Consider the following 20,708-nt stretch of genomic DNA (forward strand, 5'->3'; position numbering starts at 1 on the left):
ACAGAAGGAGAGACAGAGATTGAATTATTAAGGAACTGGAAGTACCTTCTGTTCATCCCAGCAGGGAAACAGTTTTAATTATTCAGCAGGGTACATATGTGAAAACTGCTGAGAGACAGGGTCAGGCATTGTCATCTTTTCAGGTAATCCTGATGCTTTAATTTCTTGCCCGCAGTTCCATATCAATGCCAGCTATCCCCGGATATGGAACATGCCACAGACGTGGCAGTGTGAGCTGGAGGTCTATAAAGCAACCTATCATTTCATCTTTGCTCAGAAGAGCTTCTTTACAGGTAACCTCTTTGCTAAATAAGTTACATGTCAAATATTCTTTCTTTGGGATTTCTTTCCAAATTTTGCTGAGTTGTGCAAGGTCAGGTTCTCTGATTTCATGTATTTAAGGCAACAAATTGTTTCTGTGGACAAAGTTCCTGATGCCTATAGAATGTCCAACTGCATGGTATTCTAACATTTGAGTAGAAGCACAAATAATTTAATTTTCTAATGTCTAAATAAATTTGATTTGCGTTTTAAGTTATCCTAAATTTATTTCTTACTAGAACTCTTACCACAGCTACTGATTTGCCTAATTTGTCACCCATGATGTTGATTTCTTCTGATATCTCTCTTTGCTTGGCTCATTTTCAACTACTTGGGCTTTGGATTGTGTCCCTGTGGCTGACAGATGATGAGGAAAAGTAATTTGCTCCTCAGGCTTCTGGCTGTGAGGAAGAAGGCAATGCTAGGTGGAACAGCACCACCCAACTGTTGCTGGAAGCTCCAGCTGCAGTAATGGAAAGAATACAGCCCCATCACTGCGGTGCTGCCTGTGCTCATTAGCCCTGCTGGGAGGAAGGTTCAATTAGTGCAGGCATGGTGCCATGCTAATAAAGTTATCCCCTGAGTGAGGCCAGAGCCATTGTCTGGGTAGTGCCACAGTGCCCAGTGTAACCTGCTGCTGTGGACAGGGCAAAAATCAGCTTCTCCAACACAAAATCCTAAGGAATCACTCACCTGATGGCTACTAACTCACCTTTCATTCCTTGGTGTGGGTCTAGATCTGATCCAAGACTGGTCCAGTGACAGCGCCCCTGATATTTTTTCATTTGTTCCATATATGTGGAACTTCAAAGTCATGTTCCATCAGTTTGAAATGATCTGGGCAGCAAATCAGCACAACTGGATTGACTGTTCCACCAAACAGCAGGAGAATGGTGAGATCGCTTTTTTTATTTCGAAGTAGTAGCATATACAACAAAAATCATCAACAAAATATAGTGTATACAAATGTATAAAGAGACAAAGTACTAGAATTACACCCAAAACCTGGTGGGTAAAGAAAAGCACCAAGATATTAGAGTTATTTTTATTGTTGGCCTGCCATTTCCTTGTGCTAAGTACAGTGTCTTTCTAAAAAGAACAAGCTGTAGGTAGTAAATACTTTCAGAATAATTGATTACAGTAATTGATTACTCCAAGTACAGTGTAGTTAAATGGTAATATTCTCTGTCATGAGTTCTTTAATATCTTTGAATTACTTCTACCTGTATGTTTGATATTTTGTCTAAGAGCAAAATAAGAGGTAATTTTGACAAATTTCTTTGTTTTTCCTTTTACCTCCCAGTTTATCTAGCAGCTTGTGGAGAAACCCTGAACATTGTTTTTTCTCTGCCTTTCACTGACTTTGTTCCAACCACATGCAATACTAGATTCTCCTTAAGGGTAAGGAGATTTGTAAATGTGAGACTTGTCTTGTAAGTGTGAGACTCTTTCCTGAAAGAAAAACAGTCTTTTTCACATTGAGTTCATAGAATTTTTCTTTAAGTAACCCAGAGGTAAATGATTTCAGTTTGCTTGTGTGAAGCATTTAATCATAGGCTGTTTTAATTTATATATACATATATGCACAAAAAATGAAAATATTTCTGAAAAATGCAAACATGCATATGCTTCATGCATACATAAAGGTACACATTTAGTCTGTATATTTATTATATATACTTAAATTGTGTGTCTGTGTATGTTTTTTATCACTTGGAATTCTGTTCCCCTTTATTTATGAAATGTGAAAATCTAATGTGTGTTCAAAGATAGAATCAAATACTGTACTGACTACCCCCAAACCATTTTGAAAAACCATCTTCCAGATTTTTAAGAGGTTTTGTAGCATAAATAATGATCACAAAGTGTTTTTCACAGATGCAGATAATTCTTTGAATTACTGTACTTTTTGTCTTCCTTAAAATAAAAGCTGTCTACTGCTGCTAAAAATAAAAACTAGTTGATGGTGATGTTGCTAATTTGGTATAATTTGATAGCAAAGAAATCAATGTTTTATAGATTTCATTCTTTTTAAAGTGTGATTTAGTTGAGATGCGGAGTAAGCTTGTTTTAGTAATTTAATTTCTGCAGTAGAAGAACGAGCATCACTAAAACCTGTCCAGTGTTTTATAGATTACTCTGGTTGTCTCCAAGTTATTGGACTTGTAAGCATTCAGAACTGCAGAGCTCTTGGGATTGCACTAAAACTTGCTGGGAAACAGATTTCTTGTCTAATGATGCCTTTATGTAAAATCAACATGATGGCACATGCAAACATGAATTTAGCTTGAGCCTTGTGCATAAGTTGAATGTAAATTAACTCTCCTGTTGCTGATGTTTGATTTTTAGGGAGAAGATGTTGATCTTCATTTGTATCTGCCTGATTGCCATCCTAGCAAATATTCCCTTTTTATGCTGGTAAAGGATTGTCAGCCCAATAAAATAAGTCCTGAGTCTTGTATGTCTGCAGAATGTCAAAGCAGTCAGAAAACAGGCAAACCCAAATGGAGGAACATTACTCAAGAAGAGTGAGTTTTATTGAGATATTTATTTATATATATTTGTATCTTTATGTTGACTCTTTTTTTAATTTTGTTTGTGATTTATGACCTTTTGAGATTACTTTAAAGATATTTAGAAGAAGTGTTGTGCTTGAAATAAAAGGATGCTGTTTCCTTTTGAAAGGGCTGGATGGGTTGAATGCTGGACAGTCCCAAGTGTTGTGTTTACCATCGACTACTCCTGGCACCCAATTTATCCTCAGAAGGCAGATGAGCAGTTAAAGCAATCCTGTAAGTGTCACTACCTTTTCCTTGTTAGCATTGGTTCATTTGGGAAGCTGCTTGGACTTTCTATCACACTGCTTCCATCTGCAGATATGAACTTGGAACTGAATTGCTGTTTTATGTCTCAGGGGAATGTTTTGATCATTAGAATGCCCTGGGATTGATTTAAAACCTGACAGGATTCCATGCTGCTACATTTCAGGATGTGTCCCAGTTCCTTGTGTAAAAAAGAGGATACTGTCTGCAGTTCACTTCTTCTTGTCCTTAACAAAGTGGATCTCTTAAATGGGTTGTTGCACAAGATAAAATATCACTTGGTATATTAAACCAAGTATATTAAATAGGAAGTACAATATTTTTGGCCATATCATGTTCCTTAGGTTTTCTAAGTTTTTTTTTTACTTTTGGATGTTATGATCTCATCTTACGATTCAAATTGTTTAAATTCATTGTATATGAGATGTAATAATACTGTCTTCCTTTCATGGATATCAAACTGTGATTTCATTGTTCACTGTTCAAGTGAACCATCAGAAATGAGTGTTAGGCTGGTCAGTCAAATTCTAATGTCTAAGAATTTATTTTAATTGTCTAAATATTTCGAGATAGCAAATATCCTATGAGTATGTGCTTGCAAAACAAAAATTTATAAACGCAGAGAGATTAAAGTAAGTTAATTTAAATGCAGAGGGAGGTATGCAGGAAGTTATGGGGTTACATAAAACTCTTTCAGGCTGAGATTCTAGAAGGAGAACTGATGGAGGAGAGATGTTAGAAGAATAATGAGAGCTAATTTGATGGGGCCACAATCAGCAGGTGTTAGAAGACATGCTGGATGGCAATTTTAGGGTTCAAGTTCCAACAATTCACATCTAAAAGAACTCTAATTTGTGAGGATGAGGCAGAAAAGGTGAGATTGATTTTGCAGATGCTCATTAAGTGCTCTTGTGAGACTGTCAGCTTGTGTCAAATGTGCATTCCTCACATTCTCAGAACATTTCCTCGTATTTGTATCAATTGAAACCTGCATTTGCAAGTTTGTAGGTACACAGGTAATTCATCTGCAGCTTGCTCCAGTGATTAATTCAGCAGCCCACCTCACTCCTACTCCATGGTGCTGATGGAATCTGTTTGCAGTAGCAACGTCTGTATTTTATTTTGAGTCAGTCCATCAAACTCTGAGCAAGATGTTGCATTACAAAAGGTGTAGTTTCCATAAAAAGTGGTCATCTCACTGCAGCATTTGGCTGATGCATAACTCATAAGATGGTACAAGCACTGTAGACAATAATGGGGAGCTCAAGCCTTGGAGGTTTCTGGCTGCAGGTGTCTGCAGTTCTGTACGTGCCAGTTCTTCCCATTAAACTGGCACCTGAAATCTTCCTCCAGCTGGAGCATCAATTTTTGATGGTTTTCCCATGGAGTTCTTTACTCCCCAGCAATCAATTCACATCCCCACAATACTTCCAGTTACTCATTATGTTGTCATTGCCTTTCCTCACTTAAGGAGGACAGTTTTGGGGCTCTCTTGTTTCTAACTCCAACTAGAAAGAAGGGGTAGGAAATAGGATTTGAATTTCCAAATTGTTTTGTGACTAGAGTAATTGAGTTGTTGGAGACAAAATTTTGGCCTACAGAGCTACTAGTTCAGAATAGACTTTTAGTACAGCTTTGCACTTTGCATGTTTATTCTCTCTTGTTTATCCTGCAGTAGTTGTGTGGTTGTGGGAAATCTGCTCTGCTGAAATGAAAGCATGTCTCTGTTTAACTTCAAAAGCAAGATAAATACACTGAATTCTTTTTTTTCAGAACTTCAGGGATTGTTTTTCTCTTGCATAATTAACATTGACTAAAATATTCTATATTTTCTTGTCTTCCCATAGTGGCTAGAGATGAAAAACTAGGTCTGTAACATAGACGTGCTAATGTAATTATACAATTTAGGTGCTAAAAGTTGTATATTTACTACACATTCCTGTTGGCTGAACTTTATCCAAATGAAGCCTAAGTTGTAATCAAAATCTATTTTCTGCTCTTCTTTTGCTCCCAAGTGTCAGAAATGGAAGAAACCATGTTGTCTGTGCTCAGGCCATCCCAGAAAACCAGCGACAGTGTGATTTCATCTCCCACAGCTTCCAGCCGCCTTCCCCTCGACCCCTCAGAGCTGCCCCCAGATAAGCTCCATGTGGAGCTGGAACTCTCCCCAGATTCCCAGATAACCCTCTATGGACCCTTGCTCAAAGCCTTTCTCTCCATAAAGGTAGGCAGAGGAGCACAACTTGTAAAATTATGGGTGGCCACTTGTAGGAAAGGGAAAGGATTAGTTTTGAAATGGAAAATTCAAATAGGGAAGGGTACATGAATTTGGATAAAACTTTTGGTAGGCTCTAGTTTAGAATTGCTTTGGTGATCTGGTATAGCTGGGATGAATTTTATTGTCACAGGCTGATGAGAAAACTTCCTATACACACACCCACACATATATATTTACACACACACACACGCACCCATATCAGTATAGTTTTTCCTTCAAGAAATACTGCATGTTATGAACATGTGCAAAAAATTTTTTCTTTCTATTTTCCCCTAATAAAATAAAAAAATATTCCATGATTGTGACTAGAGCTTATCTAAACTCCAATTTTTATGCAGAGTTTTACCAGAACCCATGCTTTTGTTGTGTATTGTTTTTCTTAGCTGGATTCCATGACATTTCTGGAGTTGGGATCATGGAAGGGACTGGGGAATAAGCTTAATTTAAAAAGCTTCCTCAGTAAATATTTAAGAAGGATTATGCATCCTTTTCTTGACATTAATCTATTATGCTTTAGAATGTGTGTTTGTTTTTTTTGCTGTCTTCTCTTCCATGACTGATTTTTTTAGGGTGTCTAAGTTTAATTCCTTCCCATCTCGCTCACCCTCCCTTGTGGTAACAAAAGCCAAGGCAGTTGAATGTGTCAATTCTGTTTAACTAACAGCAAAATGCTTGGAGTTTGCTTGATTTTTTGTGGTGTTTTTTTTGTTTTGTTTTTGTTTGGTTTTTTTTTTTTTTTTTTTTTTTTTTTTTTTTTTTTTGTGTGTGTGGTTTTGGGGTTTCTTTTTTTGGTGGGTTTTTGCTGGTTTGTTTTTCTCTGAACATCTGTTTCAACCTGTGCAGATCTAGGTTAAGGTAATGCTTCTGAAGGCTGGCATTTTGGAGCAGAGGTTGAGGGATTCTGTGAGACAGGTGATCAATATAAGGACTCACTGAAACAGTAATTTTCATTAACTTCTATAAAATATAGCGTGTAAACAAGGAACAGCAGAAAATACTGTCTTGTAGAGTACAGGACTTGCAAATATGCTCATTATTTTTTCATGTTGTCAATAAAATAAATAGGATTTAAATTAGGCCAGTACTGCATCTTGAAGACTTGATTTCTCCTGGTACAGAGCAAATGAAGCCATGTTTGAATTGTTTACTGAACCCTCTTTTTGAAGCCCATAAATTCATGGGGGAGTTCTGGCTTTTCAAGCAAAGCAGCACCATTTCAGTGCTTTTTGCCTCTGGAGATAAATGGAAACAGTGCTGCATTAGATCCCTTCTTCTGTGATGATTTCATATTTAGGTGCGGATTTCTCACGTGAAATTTAGCTTTTCTATTCTAATTCTCAAGAAAAATTTTTGATTAATAGCTTGTTTGTGAAAATGTGCATATATTGCTCTTTTTAGCATTTTTGGGACTCTGTTTAGAACTTTTAGTCCAGCTGTGCTGGGATCATATTTTGAAAGATTTCTGGGAGGGCTTTTTTTATGTTTGTTTTCCTGACTTGTGGTTGTGTTCAGTTTGTTTTCCTTGATCTTTTTTAATACATGGTGTAGAGATCCCTGCACACACATTGTCCCTGCAGCTTTGTTAAGCCTTCCAATCTTGGGAGGTAGTTTTTTGGTGCAGCACACCCTGCTAAGGGTTTACTGTCTGGAAATGAATGATTCACAGCAGGAGTTGTCTGGAGTGAGTTACTGGAGCACCTACCACCCTCTGCTGGGTCTGCCTTGTTAAAAATCACTGCAAGAAAATTCTTCTTGAGAGTTTAGCTTTTCTTTTAAGGGAGAAGATGGGATAGATTGCCAGAAACCTGATGGATTCTCTGTTTCCCAGTAGAATTTGGCAGTGTACTTTGGCCTTAGATAACTGAAGAGGATTTGCTTAGACACAAGGTGGCTTTTAGACCCGAGCAAGAAATGTTTATGACCTAATATTTTAGAAGCATGGTTAAGACTTCTAAGCCTGTTGAAAAAAAGATTCAGAAAGTTGAAGGAGGGTGACTTCCTGCAGGATGTGTTTTGTGTTCTTACTCTGTAATGTGTCTTTAAAAGCACAAAATCTGTTTAAAAGTGTCATTATAGTATTTCAGTTACTTGTGTTGAATGTTATTTCAAATACCAGTGCTGTGAGAACTACAGAGCTGCCATCGTTTTCTGCAAAGCACAATGCCTAAATTTGCACATTTAAGCTATCCACTTTTCATAAAATTAAGTATCTATGTTCCTTTAGCTGTAGGTTATAGCTATGCCACTTATTTTAGGGAGGATTAAAACCAGAAGATTTGTTTTGTATTTCAATTCATTGCCTGCATGTTTTTCATTTGTTTTCCATGTGATCATAACTCTTTTTCCTAGGAAAATTATTTTGGGGAAGATGACATGTACACTGACTTTGAAGAGGTCATTTCAAGCCCTGTTTTGTCCCTGTCAACATCCTCAAGCTCTGGCTGGACAGCTGTAGGAGTGGAAAATGACAGAAAAGAAAATGAAATTTCAGTCAAGCCTGTTCACCCTCTTACTTTACGCCCATGGGATATCACTGTGCTTGTAAATTTGTACAAAGTGCATGGGAGATTGCCAGTGGTAAGTACTTGCTAATAATAAAAGAATTTGCTTCATGTAATTTATTTTTTTTTAGTTTCACAATCTGGAACCACATTTAACTGCCTGGAATATTTAGTTGCTGTGGTACTTACCAAAATGTAAGCATACATACCAAAATGTGTAGATACTCTCTGCTGAAACTGTGGCTATCTAAACAGCTTTGACACAGGATTTATTTTGCTTATTTGGGAGGCAGAACTGGATAATTTTTTAATATGTTTGTTATTCCCAGAACTTGATTTGTGTTATATTTTTGATTGACCATTACAATTTCTCTGCTGATTAATAAATTTTTCTTATAATGGTGCAGTCTGCTCTATGCTCTTGATTTATGAGGGAGCCCCAGAATAAAAAATCCAGATATAACATTGGGTTCACACACATCTTTTTGAATTACTGTTTATGCAGTTGTCAAAAGGTTTTTGAAGTTGCAGAATCTTCTTCTTGACTATCCACTAAGAGGAAAGTCAGCATACTTCCTGCTCACAGGTTTGCAGCTGATAGTAAAGTTGCAACCATGTTATGTACTTTGAGGTTCTGCAACAGATGTGTTTATCTTTAATTTCAGCATTGCAGTCCAGATGGTCCAGACTGCCCTACAGCTTTCTTGGAGAGGCTGTGTTTCGAGATGAAGAAAGGGTTTAGAGAAACTATGCTTCAGCTTGTATTGTCTCCAGTGAATCTGTTTCTGAGTGACAATTACCAGGTAGTCAGTCAGTGTTTGTGTGGCTGTATTGTGGAAGTTGTGTTGATTTTAAAATTGATTTCCTTTTTGATAGAAATTTTCTTGTTGTGCAAAGGTTTTATTAAGGCTTGCGAATGTAAGAAAAATCTGATGCGTATTTTGTAAAAATCTTTATTTTTGTCCAGATTTTTTTTGTCACCTTGTCAGTAAAATAAACAGGATTAAATTAAGCTAGTGTTGCCTCTTTTCCAAGAATTGCCTCTCACCTCCTTGTCCTTGGCAGCGCCCTGCAGTGGACGAGGTGCTCCGGGAGGGTCACATCAGCCTGTCGGGCCTGCAGCTCCGTGCCCACGCCATGTTTTCTGCAGAAGGGCTGCCCCTGGGAAGTGACACTTTGGAATATGCCTGGCTGATAGATGTGCAGGCTGGAAGCCTCACAGCCAAAGTGACAGCACCACAGGTACCATCCAAAAACCAATCTGAAGTACTGAAGTATTGTCCTCCTTCTTCCTTCTAGAACAGGCACAGTGTGGATTTCTGGAAAGGGTGTGATCTGTGCCTGAAGTAACCTTTACTTTATAGCTTTAAAATCCAATAATTTCTGTAAAGGGACAGGAGATGCCAAATGAACCATTGTCAGAGTGATGTTTTAGAGTAAGAGGCAAATGAGATAATTTGTGGGAGTGTAGTAGGGAGAGGCCTCAGGAGTAGCTGCTCACTGCATAAGTTGTACTCCTTGGTCTCACTGGAACATCATTTGCTTTCCCAGTATTGCACTTTGTTAGGTCAGTCTTAGCACTAACCCCTTTTAATTTTGCTGTTTATGTTACATTTGTCTTTCCACCTAGGTGAATGACTCCAACTGTACAATTGGCAGATCATTCTGATTTATTTCTGCTGTGGTCTGCCATATCTTTAAAGGAGGGTTGTTTTGCCAGTGTATTCAGAGGCACAAGAAAAGTCCACCCATTCTATTTAGTAGTTACTATTTGCTTTAAAGATTTAAAATTTAAGACACTTCTACATCTTCTGGTTCCTCTAAAAATTGGTATTGTTTTCTAGGATTAAGCACATACTTAATTGGGAGACTTCTGCAGCAAATAAAATAAGGTATACAAGCAAGTTTAGTAAATCTAGAAGAATAGGTGTTTTCTTGCTGCATATAAAGACGTTTGTGGTGGTACATCCCAAAATGCTGTCACTGATTTAGATGATCTGTAGGATTTGCACCACTGCTCTATGATTCAAAATTCAACTTTGTTGATTCAAAGTACTCCAAGGTTAAAGAACATTTCTTAAGGCTTAATGCAACTAAAGGATTTTCTGCCTTATGAAGCCATTCTCAATTGTATGCAATTGTACTTTTTTTTTTAGTTGTCAGTGCTTGAATTTGCTGTTTCAGGTTCATTGGCTTTTTTCCTTCCATAGTGTGATGTATTGCAAGAATTTGTGAAGGGACTACACTGAACGGAGGAGGAGAGATTTTGTGCAGGAGAGTCATAGCTAGATTAAATTCATTCAAATTACTGCTGATTTTAAGTGCCCTTTCCTTTGGCAAGCCAAAGAAAACCCATTTCCTTCTCATAACAGAGACAGACAGTCATGAATCATTTCCTTTATAAGCGAGCTAACTATATAAAAGACTTAAATCAACAATAGGCTAATTACTAGGTCTAGCAAGAATCAGCAGTGTTTTGTTGAGCCAGTTTCCTCCTGTGCTATCGAAATGTAACTTTGTTGCTTTTATAGAAGCAAATCTGACATTTAAATTATGAATGGTAATGAAGTACCTTGAGCTATTCTTTGTGATAAAGTTGGGGGAGCTCTGTCTTTACAATGAAGTTCTCAGCTGACTGTAGGAGCAAAAGCTGCTGCCTTTTATTAAGAAATAATATAGGAAATTGTTTCATGTCACCGTGCTTTTCCATGAGAAAATACAGACTTGCATATTGTGGCACACACAAGAATAAAAATCAGCCTTGAGTAGCAGGAAGGTGTGCAGCCAGGAGGGTGTGCTGAAGCCTCCTGCTCACACCCCAGCCTTTGGGGTTGTTCTCTGCTCTCCATGGAATGCCACAAGTCCATTTTGTGTGGGTGGTGATGGATGCTGTTGTTTGCTTACAGCTCGCCTGCCTTTTGGAATGGGGGCAGACCTTTGTGTTCCACGTGGTGTGCCGGGAGTTTGAGCTGGAGAGGCCCAAATCCGTCATCCTGTGCCAGCACGGCATCGACCGCCGCTTCTGTGACCCAAAGGTACCTTGTCATCCATCCCTGCTGCTCACTGGACATGCACAGGTTCTCTGGAACACTTCAGGAATCCACCCTTCATGTTACCAGAACATAAATAAAAGGCTCAGCCCGAATTAAGCTCCTAATAGATGTTTATATGGTTTTTTTCCTTTATTCTTTCTTTTCCCTTTTTCTTCAGACAAACTCCGTGCCTGGGCCATGCCCAACATCAGATGACTTAAAGTACACGATGACACGCTTAGCCATGGATGGAGCAGATCTCTATGTGGTAGAACATGGCTGTGCCACCAATATCAAGGTAAAAATAGTTCTCTTAACAGCAATTAAAATACTTTGTCAATAGAGATATCTGTACTTTTTGATAGAATGTCTGCCTGCATTGATGGCTTGCTTGCATGCAATGGATTAAGCAGAATTTCTAAAACTTTAAGCGATAAAAAGTCATCATGGGCTGGGCCAGGAGTAGATCAATTTGGCTTCTATTTAACAATTCCATTAATTATGTTGGCAAATATAAGGAGGAGTATGTGTCTCCCAAAATAAAAATGGAAGCTGCAGGGTTGGTATAAAATAATTTAGAACGGTCCGGGTAATATAAACCTCAGTGTTTGTACCTGAGAGTTGATAACTTGTGCTGTGAATTAATAGTTCAGCAAATGGAAATGATTGATATGGGTCATGCACAAGTCAGTGCTGGATAACTCACGGTCCTCTTGTGTGAATTGAGATGTATCTTTGGTAGAGAAGGGAGAAGTGTTTGTGCCACTGCCTGACTGAATCCTCTGTTCAAAAAGGGCTGTGCAGAGAAGAGCTGATATTCTCTCCATTATCCTACTGCACAGGAAAAAAAAGGAATAATTTATTCAGTGTAGCAAAATATGGGTTCAGATACAGTTGAGGTATGGTAACAACAGCAAAGAAGAAAACTGCTGTGCTGACATAACTGAGTAGTAATTGTGCTGTTAGTTAATAAATGCAGTTTTAAATGGTAGACTTATAATAAGTTTTGGGCACAGCTTCACATTATGAGCAAGAATCTAACTAAAGGGCACTGGTAATTATTTTAAACATTTTTTTAATGACGTGATATCTCATCATTTGAATGGCTTGCTGCCCTGTGGCAGTAAAAAAATATGTTTGAGCCTCCAAATTCTTTTGAATCCAATATTAAAAAGCGCCATCATAAATATTAACAATGTCTGTAGGCATAAATATGAATGGCAGTATTTTCAAAGGCAGCTTAATAACCTGAACCACTCTAGAAAATTATATCCTGTATGTGTTTCATTCAAATAAAAAAAACCAAAGATTTCCTTTATAATCTGTGACAGAGATGAGAAACAATAATTTAATATTAACCCAGCTCTTCTATGGCTGGGTTATCTTTAAGCTTTTCTTGGTTTAGATTTTGCAAACTCCATCTGAAGTTTCAGGTGCTTCATGGTGACATTTTAGAGAGGACTCAAGCTATTCAGGAAATCTGATCCAGTGTCTTCAGATTCTGTGAAGTCTGAGGACTAAACAAGTTTGAGTGATTCAAATTTTTTGTGTTTTAGATGACAGTGAAGAAGTTGATGCTTCAAGTTTTTTAAAGTTTCATGACAATGTCTATTGACAGTTGTTTTCTGTTTTGTTTACAAAAGGATGTTTCTAAGTAATTTTTTTTTTGTTAGGTAAAAAGTGTCTGAGATTAATTTCTAAGCTTGCCTTCTTTTGTGTGTGTGCTGACTTGCAAATAAAACTGCTTCCCCAGGGAGAATTTTACTGAGATCTTTTTGGGCTGTAGTTTGGGATGTGTTAACTGGTTTAAGGCCACTCTTCCTTTGCTTCACTGGCAAATAGTCAGAGTTCCTGTTTAAATCCTGTTTGCAGATGGGTGCCATACGCATTGCAAACTGCAACCTCCACAACCAGTCTGTGGGGGAAGGCCTCAGCGCTGCCATCCAGGACCTGCAGCTCAGGCAGTACGTCGAGCAGGTGAACAACTGCAGAACTGGCCTCCAGCCAATACTGAGGCGGGCATACTGGCTGGAAGCTGGCTCTGTCAACCTGGGCCTCATCACTGCTGACATTGCTTTAGCTGCAGATCATCCATCTAAACACGAGGTGCAGAGGCATTTCTTGGAAACGCACGATAACCGGACCAAGAGGTGAGCCATGTGGTCCAGGGAGGTGAGAGGGATATTCATTCATCTTGCTTTCACTGAGCTTCAGCATGGTCATGTTTTTGTTTTGTTTTCTGCTCTTCTTCCTTTTGTAGGTTGTGGTTTTTGTGGCCTGATGATAATTTGAGAAATAAGAGAAGCAAGAACAAGTGCGGCTGCCTCGGTGGCTGTCGGTTCTTTGGTGGCACCTTAACGGGACTGGATTTCTTCAAACTTGAGGAACTGACACCTTCAAGCAGCTCTGCTTTCTCAAGCACAAGTGCAGAATCTGATATGTTTTATGGGCAGTCTTTACTGCAGCCAGGAGAATGGATAATCACTAAGGAGATTCCTAAAATTTTAGATGGTGAGAATGCACTGTACTGTATTTTTACTCTATTTTGCCCAAAAGTATAATTTCTTAATGTTTTGCTATTTGTAGTGTATTTGAATCTGATTAATGAAGTACAACTGCTTGTGCTCTTGTGGCCTGACCCCTTCTAAGAGCAGGCAGAGCTTGAGAAAGCTTTCATATGCTGGATTTTTATACTGACATGCACCTCCTTGCTGAGTAAAAAGAAGATTTTTGACTTGTTCTAATTATATAGAAGGCAGCCAACTGAGACAATCTGATGTTCTGCTGACATGATTTTATTAATTTTAGTCAGGAGAACGTGCTAGTATGTGCATGCATTTCAAAACTAGGGCTTTTGTTTAATAACAATTTTTATTTCAGTAGGCAGGGAAGAGTCCACTGCAGTTGTGTTATGAGATATAAACTTTTTCTTTTCCTTCTCTGATCCTAGGTAAAGCAAATGGTGTCAAAAGAAAAGACTGGGACTGCAGATCTGTGGGGATAGAAGTGGAAAGGAAAGCACAACACCTGAGCCTCCAAGTGCCGCTGCGCTCCCACAGCTCCTCCTCCTCTTCAGAGGAAACCAGCAGCTCCAGTGCTGCCCTGCCCTTGCTTGCAGGGGAGAAGGACAGCCCCTCATCCACTGCTGAGGATCACATGGGACAGAAGGAGTTCCTGCCCAATGCAAAAAGGGATGATGCTCATGGAAGGTTAGTAGTCTTGTCTGGGTAGGCATATCATTCAACTCTTCAATGCTCTAAGATGTAAGAAAAGCCTTGGATTTAGCAATTTTTCAAGTGTTAATGGTGCTGCTGAAATGTGTTTCCTATTTGAAAGCCAATTTGGACCCCTAATAGGGGATGGTTACCTGAGGAAGGTAGAAAATCCAGCATGTAAAGATACCAGCACTTGCTGTTAAAAGTTTCGTTTTCCATCCTCTGTATGTAGACAAGTGGCAGAGTTCAGTATGCATCCATAAGAAAATAATGGCTATGTTAATAGAGAGCCACAGAATCACTGGTGCATTTGACAGCTGCCACAGTGCAGGAAGAGATGCATTAGCACTGAAATAAGCAAGTGTTGTGTTTATTTCTGTTCCCAGTGTCACGGTGGAGGGGGCAGAGGGCCGGCCTGCATCCCCTGGTCCCCAGGAGAGGCCGGTGGGCCAGTCCCCCATGAGGTCCCCCCTGAAGAGACAGGCGTCCGTGTGCTCCACGCGGCTGGGCAGCACCAAGAGCCTGACGGCGGCGTTCTACGGGGACAAGCAGCCCGTGCCCGTGGGAGTGCAGTTCAGCAGCGACGTGTCCCGCAGCGACGAGAACGTCCTGGACTCCCCAAAGCAGAGGAGGAGCTTTGGCTCCTTCCCCTACACGCCCTCAGCAGATTCCAACTCCTTCCACCAGTACCGCTCCATGGATTCCAGCATGTCCATGGCGGATAGCGAGGCTTATTTTTCAGCTGCAGAAGAGTTTGAGCCAATAAGCAGCGATGAAGGTCCGGGGACCTATCCAGGGAGGAAGAAGAGAAAAAAGCAAGCTCAGAAAGCTGAATACAGTAGGGGGTCTATTTATCACAGCGTGGAAGGACCCTTAACAAGCACAATCCACAGAGAAATCAGTCAAGACATGAAAACGTTGCCAATTAAGACTCATCCTTCCCAGGCTTCTTTTGTTTCAGCTCTGGGAGGAGATGATGAGCACGCTGAGAACATGTACGTCCTGGACTCTGAGAAGACTGTGGAACGGGAGCAAATCACTTCCCAGCAGCCTGTAATGGCATGTTACCAAAATTACCTGACACAGTTCCAGGTGATCAACTGGTCAGTAAAGCACCCAACTAACAAAAGAACTTCCAAATCCTCATTGCATCGCCCTTTAGACCTTGACACACCAACGAGTGAAGAAAGTTCCTCGTCCTTTGAGCAGCTCTCTGTCCCAACTTTTAAGGTATGGAAGATGGAGGAGTAGAGAAAGGAGTAAGAATACAAAATAACTTAGTACCAGTTGTGTGAATAAGCTACAAGAAACTTGAAATTTCTTTAGTTAAACCTTAAGTTACTGACTTCAGACCATGGGGCTGAGTGGCTGGAAGGTTGTGGGCAAAAAAAGGAGTTAGAATTCTGTGGATGTGTATTCTGAATTATCATTGTTGCACTTAAAAATGCTGTCTATTGAATGATATGCAGCTGGAGGACGTTAATGTGAGTTTTGTTTAAAATACATTATACAGAACTGCAATAGCAGTATGTTTAATACTGATAAAGTATAATTCAGGCTCTCAGTGCTGTATTTCAAAATTAAATTGCAACTCAGATTTAGGAAATGATTTTTTTTTTTAAAGTGACCTGAGCATACATGCTTAAGGAAGGAGCTGAACTGAAATATATGAAAAATAATGGAAATTACTTCATATGAAACAGGTGTTTGAGCTCTGGAATTGAATTTGTTATCATTTTGTAGAAAAGGTTTGTGTTGATGCAAACCTTAGGTAGATTAGTATTTGATGGAGGTTTTAAAAGCAATAAATCAATGTTTATGTAAAAGCTCTGTAATCTGATTTTTCAAGGAATTTAAAAAGCAAGCCTAGGAGTTCCTGTATCCTATATTGGAGAATCTGTTTCTAAGTGTTCTTTGAACAAAAACAGCTTTAAGGGGAATTTTTTGAGATCCCTTGGTTGGGATTTTTATCATATATGGAAGGAATGTAATAAACTTCATTGCACTTTTATCTTAGATTGTTAAACAGGGTCTCACAGCGAATTCATTACTGGACAGAGGCATGCAGCTTACAGGATCAACATCTAAGTAAGTTGAACACATAATGTATGCTACATTATTAGCATATATTTCAAGAGCAGGATTTTCATGATCCTTTTCTGAAATATTTTGGCTCCCACTAGCCCTTTCAAAATTTGATTTACAGCAGTAGCTTTCAGTACCAGATCTATTTCAGAACAGGTCATTCTATTATGAAATATTTGGGTTTGGTCAAACAGAAAGTACATAGTGCAAGCATTAAATTATCTCACATGTGCATTTTCAAGATTACGAATGGTGATTTCATTTAGATGAATTTGGAGGTGCTAATGGCAAGTGTCCATTTCATTTCCAGAAGCTTAACATGAATTTGGGATGGGGGGCTTACCCTGGGATTATATTTTTGTACTTTCTAAGATGTATGGTAGAAGAAACCTGCTGTTCTGTGGGTCTCATTTAGAGTTCAAATGATACCAGAACACTTTTGCATTTGTTTTTGCAAGGCCTGATCATTGATGTGTGTTTGCCTTGTCTAGCACACCTTACACTCCCTTGGATAAGAAGTCTGCAGAGAACACAGATGATGAAACAATAACAGAGGAATGGACGTTGGATCACCCGGTCTTCCAGACACGGACAACGGCCATCGTGGAAGTAAAAGGAACTGTAGATGTAGTTCTGACCCCTCTTGTAGCAGAGGCACTGGATAGGTAATTTCACTTTGATGGTACTAAAAATTGTCTGAAATCACAGCTGTTCTGTTCAGCAAAGGCTTAGGTAGAAGGATTGAATAGCATGGCTGTTGGAACAGCAGGGCCTGCTGCCCGCCGGATGTCATTCTGCATTTCCTATGAGGTGGCTGGAAGAATGGGAAGTGCCCTTTGTGTCTGTCAGTGCTTGTTTTTCCTCTGTAGTGTTAATTACACGTGGCTGATGGTGAAACTGGGAGTTTCAGTGGTCTCTTGTGGCTCTTTTCCCCTCGCAGGTACATCGAGGCCATGGTGCACTGTGCCAGCTCCCGGCACCCGGCAGCAATCGTGGATGACCTGCACTGCAAAGTGCTGAGGGATGCTGTGCAGAACAGCAAGACCAGCTTCTCAGAAAATGTGAGGAAAAAACAAGGAAATCTACATGGATTCGAGAGAATGCTCTTTTCTGTATCTTATGTACAAAATGCTTTAACTGAATTTAGTGTTTTGTGATATAACAGCTAAAGTAATAGCTATTTTATTTTGGAATGCATACTTTGGAATGCATTTTCATAATCAACTCTTACATATTGTCTTTGACTGTCCAGAAATCTTTTAGAGGATTGAAGTTTTTCTGTTTTGGATGTACTAGAGTAATTTATATCAGATGAAATCACACATTCTATTCTTTGAAATTACTGTAGCTGGTATTCTTAAGTATTACATTGATCTCAGTGAGATGTTACTTATTATTTTATAGTAGTTAGGGAGAGCTGTGAAAGTGCCTGTGGGCTTTTTTTTTTGCAGTTCATCTGAGACCTTAAAAAATTAATTTAACTTAAATAGAATTGTGTGGTAGTTCTACAGAATTAGGTGTTCTTTCTGTCCAAAGTAATGACCATATTTATTTTTTATGATTTCTTAGACTTCACATTGTAGTGGACACTAATAATTTGCTTCATAGTAAGTTGTTTTATATAACTTAGATGTGTAGAATTCAAACTTCCAGCTGAAATCTGGTTGGTAAAGTGTACTGCAGAATGGCACTGCTGCCCTCATGGTTTTAGACCTCCTGTACCTCTATGTGCTGCAGCCCTTATTCTGGAAATCACGGTAAATTGCCTAAAATAAAGTCAGAATCTCTTTCAGCTTCAATGCTAATAAAATATCCTGTTACTCCTGAGCTCAGCAACTCTTGAGTTTGTGATAATAAATTATTTTTCTCCCCTCTTCAAGTTGTCTTCGAAGCAAGACATCAGAGGAACAAAAATAGACACCACTACAACAGGAACAACAAACCAGGGACCAGCACAGACCAATCTCTCACTTAAGCAGGATAATGTGACAATTAAAGGTCTTCAGGCCAATGTTACAGTTCCAAAGGTAACAACTTTTTTTCAAGCTTATCAGTGGAAAACTGCCTCACAAAATGGCCCTTATTTTGGATCCCTGTTTGTTCCCCAAAAGCTGAAGTGAAGCTGTGCATTTGTGCTAGAGAACTGAAGTTTTGAATTTTGGAACTGCTTAATTTTATGATGATAGAGATGCAGTAGCTAAATATCAACCACCATAGGGGTAACTGGCTGCCATGTCTTTATGTTCTGGGTGTCACGGTTTTATTTTTCTTTTTGCTCTAAGTGTAAGACAAGGTTCTATCAGAAATTAGTGATAAATGTAACATGCTTTTCTAAATGTCTTTACTCTTTGATGGAATTCTGGGTGCAGGTGAACCTGTGTTTGCTACAAGCATCTGTGGATGAATCCCCAGGAGTTTCTTCCAGCAAAACTGTGACTCACGTTTCCCTAGTAGCTTTGTGTTTTGATAGAATTGCTACTCAAGTTCGTATGAACAGGTGAGAACAGTACATGTCACTGTTTGTCATCAACCTCAGACATGCTTCATGTGATTGTTTTTGTTTATCTTGAGGTTTGCTGATTGGTTTTTTCCTCCCTGATATTGTGAAGGGGTATAGTTGAGGAGACTTCGAACAATGCAGAAGCTGGGAGGAATTCTGTCACGTTTGATCGTTACATCCAAACCAGCAAAATGCAGCCCCAGTCTTCTGGCTCGCTGAGATCCAACTCTGGAGCAGAAAAAGGAAAAGAAATTGCTGCTAAATTGAACATCCATCGTGTTCATGGACAGCTTAGAGGTCTTGATACAACAGGTATTGAACAATATTAACATGTGGAAATGTCCGTTTTAATAGAAGCCAGTAGTTACAGTTGGTCTTGATCTTGTAGTTTGGTTTTTTATCAACATGGATAATAAGCTACTTGCACCCAGAGCTTTTGCAGATACTTGAAAAAGAAGTTTGGCATGAATTATCATTCCACTAACTGCTAGATTTAAGTTTAGGCAAACTAAAAGCTGTCAAGACAAACTTGTAAGCAGTTTGTGTGGCAAATGTGTTGCCCTGTAAATACTGACCTGCCCTGCTGGAATTTGAGGCCTGAGCTCCCTTCCTCCCAGCTAATCTCTTCTCAGCTACCATTTCTTGTCACCTTTTGCAGGGAATGAATGACACTTATTTGCTTTCTTACTACATTCTCACACTTTCAATAATGTGCCTGTTGTGCCAGAAATTTCAGCATGACAACCTGTAGATTTTTAACTGTAACAACTCTAAAGCTGAAAATGAGATCTACCCAATTGACTTCCTTGTTCTTTGTGTTAAGGAAATGCCTTCAAGAAGCTATGAGTTAAATTTTGCTCTAACTCCTGATCCTGGAAAAACTAACCAGGAAAAGATGACCAAAAGTAGAGGCAGTTTTTGTTAAACTGCTTCAATTTTGATGGAATCTACACCAGTTTTCACGCCGTTCCATAAGCAATTGGAGTCTTTAGACATGAGGAAGTACTCTGTAAAGCCAGGATGATTAAAAAATACACAATAAATAAACAAACAACAGAAAATCCCACTGCTGTGCAAAGATGAGTGAGCAAATGAAATTGGGGGAAAACAAAACCAGAGAACAGTGCAATGGTTACCTCCCTTTTTCCTTAGTTATGGATAGTTAGTTGTGAATCTTGGCAGAAGTGCCCTGTGTCAGGTATGCTATGGACATTCAAGAGGGCCAATTTTGGGGTTCTAACCAAGAAATGTCATCATCTTCTGCTTAAAAGGTTTGAGAAGAGCCTTTCTAAGGATCTTAGCATCTCATGTTTACTTCCAGAGTGGGTGCAGTTACAAGTTGGAGGCAGGGAGCAAGGATTAGAAGGGATATCATGTGACTCAGTGCAGTTCTTTTCCTGAGGTATTTGACATTTATGTATAAAATGATTTCACATGTTTCTCAGTCCTTGTTTTGGTTTTTTTTTTTCAGATTTAAAAATTTTCCTACCCATATTAACAGACCAGGAGCAAGGCTTTTTTACCATCTTTTTGTGCTTTTTTCTTGCTTGTGTTTCAAATCTAAACTTGTTCTTTCTTTTTTTTTTTCCCTCTCTTGTTTGAGGAATACTAAAGGGATAACTCCCACAAAACACTTTGAACTTCAGAGAGATTTTGAAAGTTGTAAAGTTTTTCCATTTTGGAGCAAAGTAGAAAATATTTATTTATCTATTTATTTTCACAGATATTGGAACTTGTGCAATAACAGCCATTCCTTTTGGGAAATCCAAAGTTCTTTTTACGTTGGAAGAGTTGGATGAGTTCACTTTTGTGGATGAAACAGATCAACAAGCTGTTCCAGATGTAGCTCGAATTGGTCCTAGTCAAGAGAAGTGGGGTTGGATAATGTTTGAGTGTGGAATTGAAAATTTAACTATAAAAGGTAAAACTTTTAAAGGCTGTATATTGTTTTGTT

General features: G+C 38.9%; 1 protein-coding gene across 10 annotated transcripts in view; it reads left to right on the plus strand.

Moving 5' to 3' along the window:
* BLTP1 (bridge-like lipid transfer protein family member 1) overlaps positions 1–20,708 on the plus strand; it is an 87,550-nt gene that overhangs the window by 25,451 nt on the left and 41,391 nt on the right. For all 10 annotated transcript variants that reach the window (XM_059843725.1, XM_059843727.1, XM_059843732.1 and 7 more), the window contains 22 exons: positions 176–293; positions 1,059–1,214; positions 1,625–1,722; positions 2,671–2,849; positions 3,007–3,113; positions 5,159–5,367; positions 7,771–7,998; positions 8,588–8,725; positions 8,988–9,164; positions 10,829–10,957; positions 11,133–11,252; positions 12,827–13,104; positions 13,215–13,465; positions 13,905–14,163; positions 14,556–15,399; positions 16,187–16,257; positions 16,746–16,919; positions 17,195–17,315; positions 18,135–18,281; positions 18,624–18,751; positions 18,864–19,066; positions 20,478–20,675. In XM_059843725.1, coding sequence (XP_059699708.1) covers positions 176–293; positions 1,059–1,214; positions 1,625–1,722; positions 2,671–2,849; positions 3,007–3,113; positions 5,159–5,367; positions 7,771–7,998; positions 8,588–8,725; positions 8,988–9,164; positions 10,829–10,957; positions 11,133–11,252; positions 12,827–13,104; positions 13,215–13,465; positions 13,905–14,163; positions 14,556–15,399; positions 16,187–16,257; positions 16,746–16,919; positions 17,195–17,315; positions 18,135–18,281; positions 18,624–18,751; positions 18,864–19,066; positions 20,478–20,675 — 4,333 coding nt within the window. The remainder of the gene's footprint in view (positions 1–175; positions 294–1,058; positions 1,215–1,624; positions 1,723–2,670; positions 2,850–3,006; positions 3,114–5,158; positions 5,368–7,770; positions 7,999–8,587; positions 8,726–8,987; positions 9,165–10,828; positions 10,958–11,132; positions 11,253–12,826; positions 13,105–13,214; positions 13,466–13,904; positions 14,164–14,555; positions 15,400–16,186; positions 16,258–16,745; positions 16,920–17,194; positions 17,316–18,134; positions 18,282–18,623; positions 18,752–18,863; positions 19,067–20,477; positions 20,676–20,708) is intronic.

Source organism: Haemorhous mexicanus, chromosome 4 (genome assembly GCF_027477595.1).
Source record: "Haemorhous mexicanus isolate bHaeMex1 chromosome 4, bHaeMex1.pri, whole genome shotgun sequence".
In the NCBI taxonomy this organism is placed as follows: domain Eukaryota; kingdom Metazoa; phylum Chordata; class Aves; order Passeriformes; family Fringillidae; genus Haemorhous; species Haemorhous mexicanus.